The 15,231-nt window shown below is 34.3% G+C and overlaps 13 protein-coding genes and 3 pseudogenes across 16 annotated transcripts, besides 3 other annotated features; 11 read left to right on the top strand and 5 right to left on the bottom strand.

Annotated features, from left to right (window-relative positions):
- Positions 1-15,231: part of a mobile genetic element that runs on past both edges of the window.
- TVAGG3_0468660 lies at positions 12-208 on the bottom strand (annotated as a pseudogene). The gene has a single exon. A coding segment is annotated over exon 1 (197 nt).
- Positions 358-538, bottom strand: TVAGG3_0468650 (protein of unknown function, DUF4107 family; the record flags this gene model as incomplete). Its single annotated transcript, XM_001291474.2, has 1 exon — positions 358-538. A coding segment is annotated over one exon (181 nt), but the record flags the coding sequence as incomplete, so codon positions are not given.
- Positions 763-1,083, bottom strand: TVAGG3_0468640 (uncharacterized protein; the record flags this gene model as incomplete). The annotated part of the gene is made up of 1 exon (XM_051235402.1): positions 763-1,083. One exon carries the CDS (start codon positions 1,081-1,083, stop codon positions 763-765), a length of 321 nt encoding a protein of 106 aa, XP_051093226.1.
- On the top strand, positions 1,338-1,532 carry TVAGG3_0468630 (uncharacterized protein; the record flags this gene model as incomplete). Its single annotated transcript, XM_051235401.1, has 1 exon — positions 1,338-1,532. One exon carries the CDS (start codon positions 1,338-1,340, stop codon positions 1,530-1,532), a length of 195 nt encoding a protein of 64 aa, XP_051093225.1.
- Positions 1,794-2,411, top strand: TVAGG3_0468620 (annotated as a pseudogene). Its single transcript has one exon. A coding segment is annotated over exon 1 (618 nt).
- TVAGG3_0468610 (uncharacterized protein) lies at positions 2,545-2,946 on the bottom strand (the record flags this gene model as incomplete). Its single annotated transcript, XM_051235400.1, has 1 exon — positions 2,545-2,946. One exon carries the CDS (start codon positions 2,944-2,946, stop codon positions 2,545-2,547), a length of 402 nt encoding a protein of 133 aa, XP_051093224.1.
- TVAGG3_0468600 (uncharacterized protein) lies at positions 2,972-3,586 on the top strand (the record flags this gene model as incomplete). Its single annotated transcript, XM_051235399.1, has 1 exon — positions 2,972-3,586. One exon carries the CDS (start codon positions 2,972-2,974, stop codon positions 3,584-3,586), a length of 615 nt encoding a protein of 204 aa, XP_051093223.1.
- Positions 3,930-4,529, bottom strand: TVAGG3_0468590 (uncharacterized protein; the record flags this gene model as incomplete). Its single annotated transcript, XM_051235398.1, has 1 exon — positions 3,930-4,529. A coding segment is annotated over one exon (600 nt), but the record flags the coding sequence as incomplete, so codon positions are not given.
- Positions 4,814-6,220, top strand: TVAGG3_0468580 (uncharacterized protein; the record flags this gene model as incomplete). Its single annotated transcript, XM_051235397.1, has 1 exon — positions 4,814-6,220. A coding segment is annotated over one exon (1,407 nt), but the record flags the coding sequence as incomplete, so codon positions are not given.
- On the top strand, positions 7,112-7,861 carry TVAGG3_0468570 (phage tail repeat-like family; the record flags this gene model as incomplete). The annotated part of the gene is made up of 1 exon (XM_051235396.1): positions 7,112-7,861. The coding sequence occupies one exon, from the start codon at positions 7,112-7,114 to the stop codon at positions 7,859-7,861; it is 750 nt and encodes a 249-aa protein (XP_051093220.1).
- On the top strand, positions 7,902-8,524 carry TVAGG3_0468560 (integrase core domain containing protein family; the record flags this gene model as incomplete). Its single annotated transcript, XM_051235395.1, has 1 exon — positions 7,902-8,524. A coding segment is annotated over one exon (623 nt), but the record flags the coding sequence as incomplete, so codon positions are not given.
- Positions 8,664-8,987, top strand: TVAGG3_0468550 (uncharacterized protein; the record flags this gene model as incomplete). The annotated part of the gene is made up of 1 exon (XM_051235394.1): positions 8,664-8,987. A coding segment is annotated over one exon (324 nt), but the record flags the coding sequence as incomplete, so codon positions are not given.
- TVAGG3_0468540 (organellar and viral DNA polymerase type B) lies at positions 9,236-9,847 on the top strand (the record flags this gene model as incomplete). Its single annotated transcript, XM_051235393.1, has 1 exon — positions 9,236-9,847. The coding sequence occupies one exon, from the start codon at positions 9,236-9,238 to the stop codon at positions 9,845-9,847; it is 612 nt and encodes a 203-aa protein (XP_051093217.1).
- TVAGG3_0468530 (KilA, N-terminal/APSES-type HTH, DNA-binding family) lies at positions 9,936-10,499 on the top strand (the record flags this gene model as incomplete). Its single annotated transcript, XM_051235392.1, has 1 exon — positions 9,936-10,499. A coding segment is annotated over one exon (564 nt), but the record flags the coding sequence as incomplete, so codon positions are not given.
- TVAGG3_0468520 (uncharacterized protein) lies at positions 10,605-10,763 on the top strand (the record flags this gene model as incomplete). The annotated part of the gene is made up of 1 exon (XM_051235391.1): positions 10,605-10,763. The coding sequence occupies one exon, from the start codon at positions 10,605-10,607 to the stop codon at positions 10,761-10,763; it is 159 nt and encodes a 52-aa protein (XP_051093215.1).
- Positions 13,462-13,489: a terminal%2Cinverted (terminal inverted repeat of Mariner transposon ID:TVAGG3_0468490).
- Positions 13,462-14,681: a mobile genetic element.
- TVAGG3_0468500 lies at positions 13,558-14,681 on the top strand (annotated as a pseudogene). Its single transcript has one exon. A coding segment is annotated over exon 1 (1,124 nt).

The following is a 15,231-nucleotide window of genomic DNA, read 5'->3' as shown; positions in this document are numbered from 1 at the left end:
CCCTGTTGAATTCATTGCTTTATAACTCTCTTCCTTGGTTTCTTTTTAGTTGCTTTCTTCACGTCTGTCTCCAACTTGACTGTCTTTCTTCTTCGGCCGTAATGATACCAGTTACTTCCACCAGTCAATGGGTCAAATGGTCTTTCGTAAGGGTTTCCATACATTCCATAGGGACCATACGGAAGAACTACTGGTGGAGAAGAAACATTTTCTTTAGTTCCATCGACTCTATTTAAATGCATTGTTTCACCTTTCATCTGGTCATTAAAGTCTTTTGCGTGTTTGCAAACTCATCGTCCTTTCTAAAAGCATTTTCTGACTCAGTCGCAACCAAATTGGATGCTTTATTTATGAGCCCTATTTTATTTAATCTTAACTTCTTTGCAACCCAGCCTCCAATCTTTCCTTTATTTGCGTCTAATGTCTTCGAAACCCTTCCTCCACTCATTTTATTTACTGCGTCATAAGCTCCAAGTGCTTTTGCTCCAAATGCTAATGCTTTTGTTCCCATTGCGCCTAAAGCTGCCCAAGCTACCATTTACACCATATTAAAATCATCTCTCTTCAATATTATCTCATAAAAGTTCTCGTTACTGGAGAAAGTCAATGAAACATAAGTGTTCTCACGGGCTTCGCCCTCACCGCTTTGCGGTCTATCTAACTTATTCTTATATCATCTATACGCTTCAAAATGTCTGAACAATTGCTAACATCTTCTACAACAGTTATTTCATCATGAATGACTTCAAGAAACAAGCTCATTTAATATGCTATTAAAATCATCTCAATAATGAGTCCATCCTTTCCATCTTTAGGTAGCACAACATCTTTCATTGAAGAAGGTTCGACAAGTCTTATGTTAAACTTACTGACAAAGTTTGTTATACTATAATGCTTCGGCGGCGAATACATGTAGTTTGAAAGACATAATATAGATTCTTCAGCAAATTCACTTATACTGGATTTTATAACAATGTTCTCACGAGACCAAATGCCACCAATTGACAATCTTGTAAGCAATCCTGCTGAACCTTCAACTGTAAACGTCGATGGTAACATTCCACGAAGGTCATCTATTGACATCGTTGAGTCACTGTATTTAAAGATTTTCTTAAAGCAATCGTCATTATCTAACCATGCAATAGCTTTTGAAGTTTTCATTCGAATATACATCTGCTTCATTAAATGTAAAACCTGACTTCTTTGCAGAGATGACTTTAAATCTATTGAGTTTGTTTCAAAAATTATATGCTATGGTAACTTCTGAAGGTAATGGATGTCCTTCCGCAGTCAGTTGTTCTCTCACTACCGTTTGAAGCTTTGTATTAAAAACTTTCATGTCATCTCCTGTATCTAAGTTCACATACACAGCAACAGGGAAACTATCTTGCTTCTTTGTTTCATCATTATATCTCAAAACATTAAAGTTCTTCAATAATATTGTTCTTCCTGCTGGAATACTTCGAACCTGTCTGATTTCAATAGCTTTCTCACCTCCTACATACTCTACCCAGTGTCTTGGATATTCATAAGTATACTGACTTTCTTGAATTTTGGTTGGTTTCATCATAACATGTTCATAGTATATCTTTATACTCTTGTCAGTTAGACTCGGTGCTATGTTCTGAATATTTCTGACTTGCATTTTTAATGGAGATAAAATGAAGCATTTAATACATGACGTAGATGAAGACATGAATGAAACTACAGACAAACTTAACTCTTCTCTTATTCTTCCTTTCAGCAAAGATTATGAATTCTGTTCAAATGGTGTGTATTTCTATTGTGGAAAGATGGGTTCAGGTAAGACATTTAATTTAATTCGTCATATACTCATAACAGAGCGTTTAGGAAACGACTCTACTATGACCAAATCATTATATCAGCAACTTCAGACTCTATGGACTCAACAGCGAAAACATTTATGTCAAAAGTTCAAGCCTCTGTCGTTAAAGTTCCAGACAGTGAACTCATTGAATTTCTTCAACGTTACATTCGACGTAAGAGGAAATATTATGCCATCGTTGAATTTATACAGTCAGGAATGCAAAAGACTTCTGAGGAGATGGAAAGAATTGTTGACAAACACCACTTACGTCAATACTCAGGAGTTTACGATATGAAACGACTTACAAACTACATTCTGTCAAAACTTTCAAAATACCCCTTCAAAAAATATCCTTCAAACACTCTGCTCGTTTGCGACGACTTCGCTGGTAAAGGTTTAGTGTCAAAACCAGACTCACCATTAGCTAACATCATTACTAAAGTCAGACATTACCACTTAACTGTAGCAATACTTATGCAAACATGGAGGTTTTTAGCTTTAAACATAAAACGTCTCATAACTGACTTCGTTATCTTTCAAGGTTTCTCACGCTATGACATTGAACTCATTTGGAAACAGTCAGGTATAACATTACCTTTTGATGAAATTTGGGAAGCATATAAGTCTCTCATCTCTCCTCGTTCATACCTTGAGATTCATATCATGACTAATACCATTAAAGTCAAAAATATTCCATGGGAACGACCAACATTGTTTTAAAGTTTAACCTTCAATTGACTGATGGTAAACAAATTCCATGCATCTCTGTCGCCATTTCTGTTAATATTTTTGCTGTCATTCATATCATCCACTTCCCCATCCGTTAGCTTTTGAGGATATGCGTTAGAATAGCTGTTCTTAAATGAAGGCTTTTCACCTTTGAGAGCATAAACTCTATAACTTTCTGCATACTTTATGTTTGAACCTCCTGAGCCATCGTTGACATAAATTTTTATAGGCTTCCACCCTTTGTTCATGTTCCTGCTTCTTCCCTTAGCTCTTTTGTTCAGTAGTTCTACATCTTTATACACAGCACCTGTCTCAGTGAATTCAACAATATTTTCATTCGTTAGCTTTACATTCAAACCCTTGTCGAGTATATTGTTCATTTCATACATATAAAAGGTTTTTATTCTATATGAAATGAGAAGCAAATCCATCTTAGCTGGTGCCGTTAATGTTCCAATTGAACCAACATCAAATGTTGACTCACGAACGACAAACAATATTGTCATAAAGAACTATAGTTCGGAGTGTTTGAAAGAACCAGAACCAGAGCTGAAATCCGTGAATTTAAACTCAGCTTCAAACGCTAACGCTACATCAGATGTTAAGTTAGAGTATCCACCACTGGACCAAATTCTTTCAAGAGAAGCCAACGACAATCCTTACACAAATGTTCAAACAAATCCTTCAGATAACGTAGACCATTACCTTCTTCAGTTATACCAAACAATTTTACTCAAAGACGATAAGAAGCTTTTGACAAATCTTATAAGTAAGAACCAAATAATTCTAACAAAGGAGGACCTTGAAAATGTTATATCACGAATAACAGGGAAACAATGTGTCATTGACTATCTCGACCCTAAAATCGAATGCTGTGGTCAAACTCCACTATTCATGAAAATAGGTAACATCCGCATCATTGAAACACCAGGAACTACAGGAGTTGAGTTTAAGTATAAATATTCGAATGAATATACAAAACTTTCAACAGAATATAAGCTTTGTTTGAAATATGTTTTAGTAAATTAAAGCAGTCAGGAGGGCTCTTTGAGCCCATCTTGGCGCTTTGCGCCGTCAGTCAAAAAAATTTCAAGTTAGCAATTTGTAATATCTATCCAAAACTTCTTCAACAGTATCGAACTCATCTTCATAATGCAAACCTAATCTTATTGACTTGGTGCAGTTTTCACTAACACAATATTTTTCTGTTCTCTTGACTGACATAACTAATTCATTTGTTTCATCAAACAGCAACAACCAAAGTTCATGACCTAATACATAACATTCATACTTTATATTTTTAGCTCTGAGTTCTCTTGTAAGCTGTTGCATTTAATATTTTCTAAAAGTCAACTTCAACAGTCATTCGCACTGGTGCCTTCAGTTCTACAGGCTCTCCTTGAAAGTCAACAAGTCTGAATTGCATGTCTTTCAAATTATGAGGACTAATGCGAACCCATTTACCTAAATGAGTTGCTATGACAGGAACGTTTGGAATGAACATTGAATTGACTGCATAACAGAAGGATTTATATTCTACTGAACCTTTACTATTAACTCCTGAAATACCTGTGACATTAGCTATTTTAGACTCAATGTATAAACAATTACCATAACATACGTATGGAACAGATTTCATCTCAATCGTTTTGTCAACACTTTTCAAAGGAAATGTCATATGGTATGCACCCAAAAGAAGTTGTACTCTATGACTCATTCTTGGTATCTTAAACTCCTTCACATAACTGAACTTCAAAACTCTTGCAATAAGTTTAACATTCATTAAGTTTTCTTCGTTATCCTTGTTTATTGTAGTATTTATGAGAGCATTTAACACTCCAGCTAATGTTTCCATCTTATATTCTACATTATTGTGAAATCTTATTTCGTGCTTCTTTCCATCTATTTCAATCTCCATGAAATCTGTTTCATCTGTTATAACGAATGAAGCGATAGTATTGAAGTCAACCATTCTGAATGCAAGCGCCTCATTCTGTAGACCTAAGTTTGTTTGTAGCTTTACTGTCCCGTATTCGTTTGGGTCTGTACTTTGCAAATAGAACAACATTTTATTCTCATTAAAATATGAGTATAGCTGCATATGCGTATGAAGCTGACAGAGCTAAACGTTTATATTTTGGTCAATACTCTCTCACACTTACTGACAAATATATTGTTATCACTGATGGAAATACTGAGAAATACATAACATGGAAGGACTATGAAAAGTTTGACCCTATTTTAACTCCATGTACTATGCCGTTTATAAAGGACGGTGAAATTATTGAAAAAGATAATACAACCGTATATAGGTCTGTTTATGAAGCATTAGAATATATGTTGAATCATAACCCAAAAAGATTTGACCCAAGCACTACACCATGTGCAATGCCTTTTATTAAGGACGGTGAAATCGTAAGAGTTCCGGATTCAACAGTTTACACAGCTGTTCAAAACAGTTTACAAAACATTTTAGCGAATATCTTTAATTCAGAAACTACAGAAATAAAATTACCATATATAACAGATGCTAAAGAAATTAAATCAAAAACGACAACATTATTTACGTCACTTAATGATTTAATGACTTATATCATTAATATTCCTGCACCAACTACAGCATTTGATCCAAACTCGACGGTTTGCAGTGTACCTTTCATAAATGACAGTTCATTAATTACTTTAAGGGATTCGACAGTAAATGAATCATTAAAGGCGTCATTAATGAAAATCATTGATTTTAATTCATTCACGAATACATATAATTCATTCATTAATGTTTCATATGCTTCTAAAGAAGGTGAGCCAAAAACTATCGATAAAGCGGTGTATGAAATAAAAGCATCAACGACGAAATTGAATTCGTTAACTTTTGACGGTGATAGTTTCGTTAATGACATAACATCGGGGAAAACAATTTTAACGAAAGAATACTTAAAATCTCATGTTAGTGAGTTCGTTGAAATTGAAAAAGAAGGTGGAATTAAGTTCGATCCACTGAATTTCATTTTCAGCTTAGCGAATGCGGGTGTTAGTTTCGCTGAATGGACAACTATACAGAGTGAAATAAATGCAATATGGACGTTTTTGGGGTCAAAAGCGGGAATGGGTGAGCTTGTAAATGCTGCAAGAACATTAGGTGAAACAGGAAATTTTGTAGATGGTTTTAAAAGACTTGTTTCAAATGTTTTAACAAACACAAAGAAATTATTTAGATATACCGTACATAACGGACGGATTTTCGAACAGATAGCAACAAACCCTCCGGTTATGGCTGCGTTGATGATGGTTAGAGATATAAAACCACGTAACGACGGGAACGAAGAACATGAACAACAGGATACTGGTCGGGTTATTCGAGACATTAAAAACGTGTATCCTGAAGTTATTGATTTATTTAGAGGAGTTAATGATTCAATTTCAAAACATTCTATAACCCTCGATGAAGAGAATAAATTAACAGATTATATATTCGTCATTATTGCAGAATTAATGAAGAGAATAAATGAAAAAGGAATTGGTGATATCATTAATGTCAGCGATGTAATGATGAAAAGAAATTTTGACTCATTATTTACAAAACCGAAAACAGAATATAGTCTTTATGACGTAATTACCGAATTAATGAAAAAGATTAATGATAATAAGAGTTCTGGCGGAAGAGTTGAATTAGAAGTGAATGATGTTAATGAGAAATTAGCCGAAAAAGCAGACAAAAATGAGCTTTTAGCTCTGAGTGATAAAGTCAAGAACCACGTTCATTATATAACTTCAGACGAACAGATTATAACGGACTACCATGGATATTTAACACGAAGTGATGAAGCGAAGACAAAAAATGTTAATTAAAGAAGATATAAATACATTCGTGCTAAAGGTTATGACATAAGGTGTACTGTACAGTATGATGTAGCTAAAGCACCAGAAGCATTTGGTTATACCGGTGAAATTTATGCCTCTACTTTCAATATTAACGGTGTATTAGTTGAACCAAGATTTACTTTGAGAGTTAAGGCAAAAATAACGTTTGAAGATGCTATTAAAAGTAAAGCTGACAAAGATGAACTTGACGCAACGAACAAAGTTTTGAAATCTCATAAACACAATATCTCCGATATAAATGAACTTCAAGCTACATTAGACAGTAAAGCCGACAAGAACCATACACATAAATCCTTCACTACTGTTAGAGCAGACGACATAATATTGAACTATACCCTTGGTTCACGTGCACCTTTAGAGAATCCAAGTACAAGCGTAAAAGATACACTAAACTCCTTAAATAGTAAATGTATGAACATTGAAGGTCATGTCAGAAACTTTGAAACACATGAACTACCAGCAATGTTAGATAAAAAAGCAGATAAAGAACATACACATAAATCCTTCACTACTGTTAGAGCAGACGACATAATATTGAACTATGATTTGGGTTCAAGTGCACCTTTAGAGAATCCGAGTACAAGCGTAAAAGATACACTAAACAATTTAGATAACAGTTGCAGGAATATCGAAGATCATGCCAGAAACTTTGAAGCATATGAACTACCAGCAATGTTAGATAAGAAAGCCGACAAAACTTATGTAGATGAAAATTATGCAAAGAAGTCGGAAGTAAATGCTGCGCTTAATGGAAAAGCCGACAAGAACCATACACATGAAGAATTTCAAACAATCAAGATTAAAGAAATTAAAGCATGCATCGAAATAGTAACAAAAACAGGAAGAAACGGTGCAACTGTACAAGAACAAAGAATTTATCCTCCTACTTTTCCTAACGGTTTAATAACAAACAATATAAATATTGAAGATGGCAATAAAGTTATAAACGTTAAACATGAACTTCAAACAATGAAGGCTCAGATTCTTCAAACATTATATCCTGTTGGTTCTATTTATACGTCAATGAACTCAACAAATCCAGAAACAGTTTTAGGTTTTGGTACGTGGAAGCAGATTGTAGATAAATTCTTATACTGTGCTAGATATTCAAAGCAAACAGGAGGTTCGAAGAAAATTAAAGAAGCAAACCTTCCACCGCACACTCATACAGGAACTACAAACACAACAGGTAGTCATTCACATTCAATAACAAAAAGAGGTTATACAAATCTTGCAGCAGGTTCGGATAGACAGGGAATGCATAGATATGATATTTCAAGTGACCCAGTAGATTCAAGCGCAGGTATTTTCTGTGGAACCGCAGGAAATCATTCACACACTTTCACAACAAATCCAACAGGCTCGGGTGCAGATTATATGCCACCCTTTGTGACTATATTCGCATGGTACCGCGTTCAATGAACGCGCTTTAGCCTAGAATAAAATCTTTAACTTTACATAAATGAGCTTGAAAGAAGTATTCGAACAACATCCATGGAGGTCATTTAAGAAATTCAATGAAGCTGCAAAGAGTTGGGGATTTACTAACAGAGCTGAAGTGAAAAGGTTCTTTGACAAAAATGTTGTACATCAAACAAAAATAAACCCTTACGACTACTTTTTACCAATTTACTCCAACGCTCCTGACGCATACCAATTTGACACTCTCATTCAAAGCAGAAAAGGAGGACATAAACCATTCCTCATCTTCATTAATGTTAACACTCGCAAAGCATATGCATATCCAATGAGGAATAAAGGAACTCGTGAAGTGTTAAGAGTTTTACAAAAGTTTGTAGCAGAACATAGCCCAAGTACTTTAACATCAGACCAAGACAGTGCATACCTCAGCAATGAAATCACAGATTTTCTCATTAAGCATAACATAACTCACTACACTACTGAAGACCATAACCATAACATACTCGGTATCATAAACCGCTTCATAAGAACGCTCAGAGATTTAAACCAAGAGCGAGACTTTACCGAAGAAACAATGAAACATTTCATCGAAGTTTACAATTCCTCAACACATTCTACAACAGGGCATACACCAAATTCAATGACACAACAACAAGAAGAAAAGTATATACAAAAGAAACGAAGTCAAACACAAAATATCAGAAATTCAACACAATTTACCCTCATTCCTGGTACAAAAGTTCGTGTAGTTCTTGACGACAAACCGTTGACAAAGAAACGTTTAAGGTTAAGTAGAAACTATTATATCGTAGACTCTACGCAAGGTAATGGATATCTTATAAAAGCTGCTGACGACTCTATTGCGTTTTACCCTCGTCACAAATTAGTCGAAAGTAGTAATGGCAAACTTGCTGAAACCATTGACGAAGCAAAGCGAGGAGTGGTTATTGAAATACTTGGCTACAACATAAACGATGACACTTATAAAGTAAGATATGAAGGAGGCGTTGAAGATGTTATACCATCTAAGAACTTGAGAGAGTCAAAGTCAACACATCTGGGACCATTAGAGCGGGAGTACTGGAAAGACAAAAATAAGCCAGAAAGAATAAGAAAATTCTTCTAAACTTTTTCATTAGATGTAAATCAGACATGAATGAGAACAGTCGTGATATCATTAATGGTACCATTTATTTTTGTCATAAAGACGCAAAGCGGCAAGGACGAAGTCCATGACCAAAAATAATGTTTAGGGTAGATGGTTAGATCTAACCTCATTTCTACCCTCTTGAATTTTCATGAATTTTCATAAAAGATAAAAATAAAGTTATTTTTATTTTTATTTATTTTTTTATTTTGTATGTAAAGACAGTAATGACAAACATTGAGTTTGAAACAGTTAGAAAGATAGACAATGACACCAAAGTGGTTAGAATTGGTGATTTAAACGTAAGATACTGTAAGAAATACAACAAATATTCTTTGTCAGACATTATAACACCATCTGAAAAGAAAACAAACCACTGGGTTAGAAATGCTTCAACTCAGAAAATTTTGACAAGAAATCCTGAGCTTATGATATCAGTAAGATTCTATGGAACTACAGCATATCTCATCGACAAAAGTCTTATACCAATAGTTTTGTTATGGTTAGACCCAGTTGTTGGATATAACTTCATAACATATGGTTCATTCGATACGGAACGTTGCAGTGAAGGCTTACTTTACATCGTTCAGAAACCGAAGGACTTCAACACAAAAAGATATAAGATAGGAAGGACATATAATATAACTCAAAGATATGACAGTACAGTCAATAGAGTCAAGGTTGTGTTTGTTAATGATATGAGAGCTGCTGAAACAGAACTGCTTGAAGTTTTTGAGAAAATGTATGGTGCTCCCACGAAAGGTAAAGAAACGTTTGAAGTAGATGAGATAGATAAAGCTATAAAATTATTTGACGAAGTTGCTGAAAAATACATGTAAAGCGTTTATTTTTGGTCTTTTGTGAAAGTCAGAAAATAACGCTAATTTTTTTCTAACAAATTTTTTTATTTTGTATGTAAAGACAGTAATGTCAACATCAGAGAACACAACAATTGCTATCGTTCATGAAGCCATAAATGAAGAATACGAATACATACAGTATAACAAACAATTGAGACTCATTCGTTCGGTCAAAGACGATATGTACCAGATGCAAAGTATAATGAACGCTCTTCGTTCTACAAAGCAAGCATATCATTGGTTTGAAAACCAACAGACAAAAGAACTTTTAGAAGAGTTTCCTCATATGATTGCTTCCCTCGGAAAACTGAGAGAAGAGATTCCGTATGAAAATCGCAAGAATTTGGCTCCTGGTTTGAAAGGTTATTATGTTCATAGACTTTTAGTAAATGCTGTAGCAATGTGGGCTTCACCTCGTTATGCTTGTTATATTTTCATGATGTTAGATGAACTATATAAAGCAGAACGTGGAGAGGTGGAAAAGAAACTTCAAGCAAAAGATGAAGTCATTGAATCCAAAGACAAAAGCATACAGAAAAGAATACCGCGTTCGGTACCAAAAGGAAAGGAAAAGAGTTATAAGTATATGATATATACTGAAGAGTTGGAGAAAGAAGAAGATAAAGATATGGTTATGTTGCATTTAGTCAGAAGAAACAACAAGAGCTTTTATGACTTAGCTAAAATATATAAATCTGACAGAAACCGGTTCTATCGTGAAAACTTACCGATTTCAATGACACCGAATGAGCAAATAAAGGAAATTGTCAAAAATACTCTTCCTCAAACACACTATGACATCAAAGGTTGCACAATACTTACATTCAAAGAAGACTTAACATTACTGAAGGAAAAAATAACAGAATATTTCGATAACTTCAAAGAGGAAGAATAAAAAAATCTAAGCTAATTTTATTTTTTTATAAAATTTTATCTCATATGAAAGAACATGAATTTAGAATATTCGGAACTCATGACAGAAGAAGAGAATGAACAACATGTAAAAGATTATGCAAAATTTCTGAAGACATACAAAGCATTTAAACAATATCTAAATGCTTCTAAAGATTATGCAAATTTCTGAAGGTATATAAAGCTTATGAAAAGTTTATGCATTGGGGAATTGTTGTAAAATATCGATATGAAGACTAACCAAAAATAAATGAAACAGAGGAGGAGGAAGAAATAACTTTGCATGACCTCCTTTCGGGACCAGTTCAAACATTCTTAAATAAAGGAATAAATTTCATTTTTCAGCATTATTTTTGCATTTTGACACGAAGTGAAGATTTGCACTTCGTGTCAAAATGTGATGTCATGTTGTCTCATTTTTTCAGAGAAGTTAATTAACCTGGTGACACCTTCAGTTCTTCAAAAATAAATTTCATTTTTCAGCATTATTTTTGCATTTTGACACGAAGTGAAGATTTGCACTTCGTCAAAATGTGATGTCATGTTGTCATCATTTTTAAGAGAAGTTAATTAACCTGGTGACACATGGTGACGTAGTGACACCATCAGTTATTCAAAAATAAATTTTCTTATAAAGCTTCAGGGTCTATTTCTTCAACCATTTCACTTCCTTCGTCAATGTCAATAGAAGCTTCTTCAACCTTTGGTAAGAATTTCTGTATAACATCTTTGTTCGTTATTGTCTTCAGAGATGAAGGATAATATTTCACATTTGTTTCACCCTTCTTATATTCTTTCTGTTCGGAAAGATTTAAAGCAATACTGAAGAAGTCAACGTTAGAGTTCTTTATGACAGTATAATGAGTATCTTTGACATTCACGAAGAAACTCTTTTGTTTCAAAACTACTGCTAACTCTTGTGAAGTATAACGTTTGCGGTCAATGACGATAGCTAATGGTCTGACATACTGACCAAACTTAGATTCTTTCACAAACTTCTTGTTAAAGATAACATTAACATTTGAGCATTATTGAACTCATTCTTGATGGCAGTAGCGAGAGCATTGTATGAAAAGAACTTGCAATCTTGCATGTGTTTCATTAAAATAAAAATATTAAATTATTTTGAAAAATAACTTTAAAAAATCTAATCTAATTTTTTCAAAAAATATTTTTTATTTCCTACTAAAGATGTATCGGAAGTTGTCTAAGTTAGAAACACTCGGAAATAAAACAACTTCTTACAGAAGCTAATATAGATGTTGCAAAGCATTACGCAACAAACAAAAAAGCACTCGCTGACATCCTCAATGACTATAATGGTGCAATAAGTTATGATAAAATTCATGAGTTCATAAAGCCGCAACGCGGCGAGGACGAAGTCCATGCAAGAGCATTTCCTTTAAATGACGTTGCTATTGACTTATATCATAGACGTTCAGTACCTCATGAAGTAAGAAGAGAAATGTTTGACATAACAAATGCAAACGTTGGTGAAACAAGAAGAAGAGACGACACACTGAAACAACAGAGAAGAGAGATGTTTAAGAGCGCTATAGAACAAGTTCGCAAAGCTAACGATGTCATTCGTTCCATTGACGACAAACCAAAAGAAGGTGAGAGATGGTTAAAGAAAGATGAAGAGAATAGGAAGAGAAATATGAAGTCAGGCAATAGACTCATTGACTTTAACATCGAAGCTTTAGATGAACCAAACAGAGACTACTTACACAATCATTTCGTTAAGGTTTTCATGAGACTCTTAGAGAAAATTAAAATAAACTCACAACAGAGATGGATGGTATGTTATAAACTTGGTGGAAAGTATGAATGTTCTACGTTAAACCTCAATAATATTGGAACATTACTACATCAGCTCTTGAAGGAGAAACTTTATATCAGAGATAGAAGCAAATGCTGCAGGTATTGTTGAAATGCACTATGACTTCTTCTTGACAAACATAAAGAATCTTACTGAAATAAAGATGTATGATTTAACAGAATATGAAGGCTTAACGATGTCAGATGTAAAGAAAGGCAAACCAAAAAGAGACCATATAGAGATGAAAGCACACTGACAAATGACCAGAAAGCCATTTTGGAAGCTCTTAAGCAAACAGGAAACCCAGCACTTATAGAAAGCTTTTGGAAAGATAATGGTGAAAAGAAGTTTTATAAGAAGAGAAGCGGTCAGTTCTGGAAGTATCTTTGCACATTACCTATAAATCTTGAACACTACCAAATCTTCAATGAACTGAACAAAAGAACTGCAGCACTTATGACAGAAGACAATTGTTTCGTTTATGCTTGCATTCAGGCTGGAGTAAATGAAGAAACTATTGACCACATGAGAGAAGTCATTCGTGTTAGAGACTTTCCTCAAACTAAAGTACAAGAAATTTCTGACGCAACAGGTATAGCATTTAATGTTACCATTGGTTACTTCAATGACTCAAGACATAATGAAATAAAGAGATACATACCAAAAGAATGTGAAACTGTTAGAACTATTGACTTACTTCTTGTTGAAGACCACTACATGCTAAACGAAAGATTACCAATGACAACATATTTCATTCGCAACTATATAGAAATTCTCAAAGCTTGTGGTGGAATGAACATTGAGAAACAAATGAAGATTTATACAAAGAGAGAAGATAAATATGTAGTTCGTTATGATATAGGGTGTCCAAAGGTGCGTTTAGCACAGCGCTCTATATGAGACTATTAAAGGAGATATATGCTGATTATAAATATATAATAAAAAATATGAATATATGTATATGATGAGTAAGTTGTATTTTGGCGCCATGCCGGGATATAAAATGAATTTTGAGACAAGAGGCGGTTTCGCGGGAAATTTTGGCGGGATTTTTTCATTTTTTTAATGAATCATAAAGAAAACATCCTCGCTCTTGCAAAAAAATGCAAAGACTGTAAAAAAATCTACGAGACATTGGTAAAATGCTTCGGTATGGATGCTCCTAGCTATTCCACTGTAACGTATCATGTTAGGATGTATCACTTCATGAACAAAAAGGCGCCCATCATAAAAATTGACAAAAAATCGCCGGATCAAAGAAAAATCAAAGCAATTCTTCAAGTGCTAGATGAAGACCCAAGAGCATCACTCAGAAGGATAGAGGAGATGACAAAGATACCACGTACAACAGTCAGTTATTATCTGCACAATTATTTGAACTACAAACTAGCGTATACACGTTGGGTTCCGCACAACCTTAATTCAGTTCAAAAAAAATCTAGAGTCCAATCTTCGAAAGAGCTCCTCTCTATATTGGGTGCGTATCAATCCAAGAAGTTTCGCTTTTTAGTAACAGGGGACGAGTCTTGGTTTCAATATGCAACAGAAGTCAAAATCATGTGGATCCCGAAGGATGAAAATCCGCAAACATTCCCGAAGAAAAAAATTGACACACCAATGATTATGTTGTCGGTTTTTTGGGGCGCGAATAGCATCATCGCAATTGATATTCTTCAAAAACCTAATACGATGAATGCTCAGTATCTAATTGACAATGTTCTTACTCAAATTATCAATTCTGATGAGTTTGAGAAATCCAAACAACAAAAACAAAAGTTTGCAATTCATTTTGATAATTCAAGAGTTCACAAAAGTCATAAGGTAATGAATTACTTGTTGGAAAACAATGTCAAAGTTGTTCCAAACCCAATTTATTCACCTGATATTGCACCCTCTGACTTTTATTTATTCGGCACGCTAAAAAAGAGAGCTGAAGGACGCGAATTCGCGAGTCCAGATGATCTTGAAAATTTTGTAAGAGAGCAATTTGAGCAATTTTCTCATGATGATTTAAAGCATGTCTTTCAAGCCTGGATCGATCGCTGCGAACGCGTGATTGAATCCAATGGTGATTATATTTAAATAAACTTTATATATATGTAACTTGTTTATTTCTATTCGCAGTATTCAGGTTTGTGCTAAACACACCTTTGGACACCCTATAGAACAACACCGTTATGGGATGTTATGAAAACATTGTGGGAGTGCAAATATTTCGAACCTATTTCTTATGGAGAACTTTTCACATATACGACTGACTTATATAAACAGAACCTTGCACCATTTAAAGACTTGTCATATGCTCCAAAGTATTGTGTACAACTGAAGAAGAAAGCCGAGTCAAAAGAAGTAAATAAAGCTAAATGTAAGTTCATTCCTGAGCACGTTTTCTTTGCTGACTTTGAGTGCAGTACCGATGGCTTTCATAAAGCTTTTAACATCTGTTATGACAGTGAAGATGGTTCAGTGAGTGAAAGCATTTGGGGTCAGAACTGTGCAACAGAATTTTTGGAACGACTTCCTGACAAGAGTTTAATATATTTCCATAACCTCAGTTATGATATAAACTTCATCTTAAGACACATGACAGAAGTGAAAGGAACTCCCATCATTAAAGGTTCACGAACAA

This window comes from Trichomonas vaginalis, chromosome II, assembly GCF_026262505.1.
Source record: "Trichomonas vaginalis G3 chromosome II, whole genome shotgun sequence".
In the NCBI taxonomy this organism is placed as follows: Eukaryota; Parabasalia; order Trichomonadida; family Trichomonadidae; genus Trichomonas; species Trichomonas vaginalis.
Note: the sequence above shows the minus strand (reverse complement) of the source record. Positions and strands in the feature narration are given on the sequence as shown.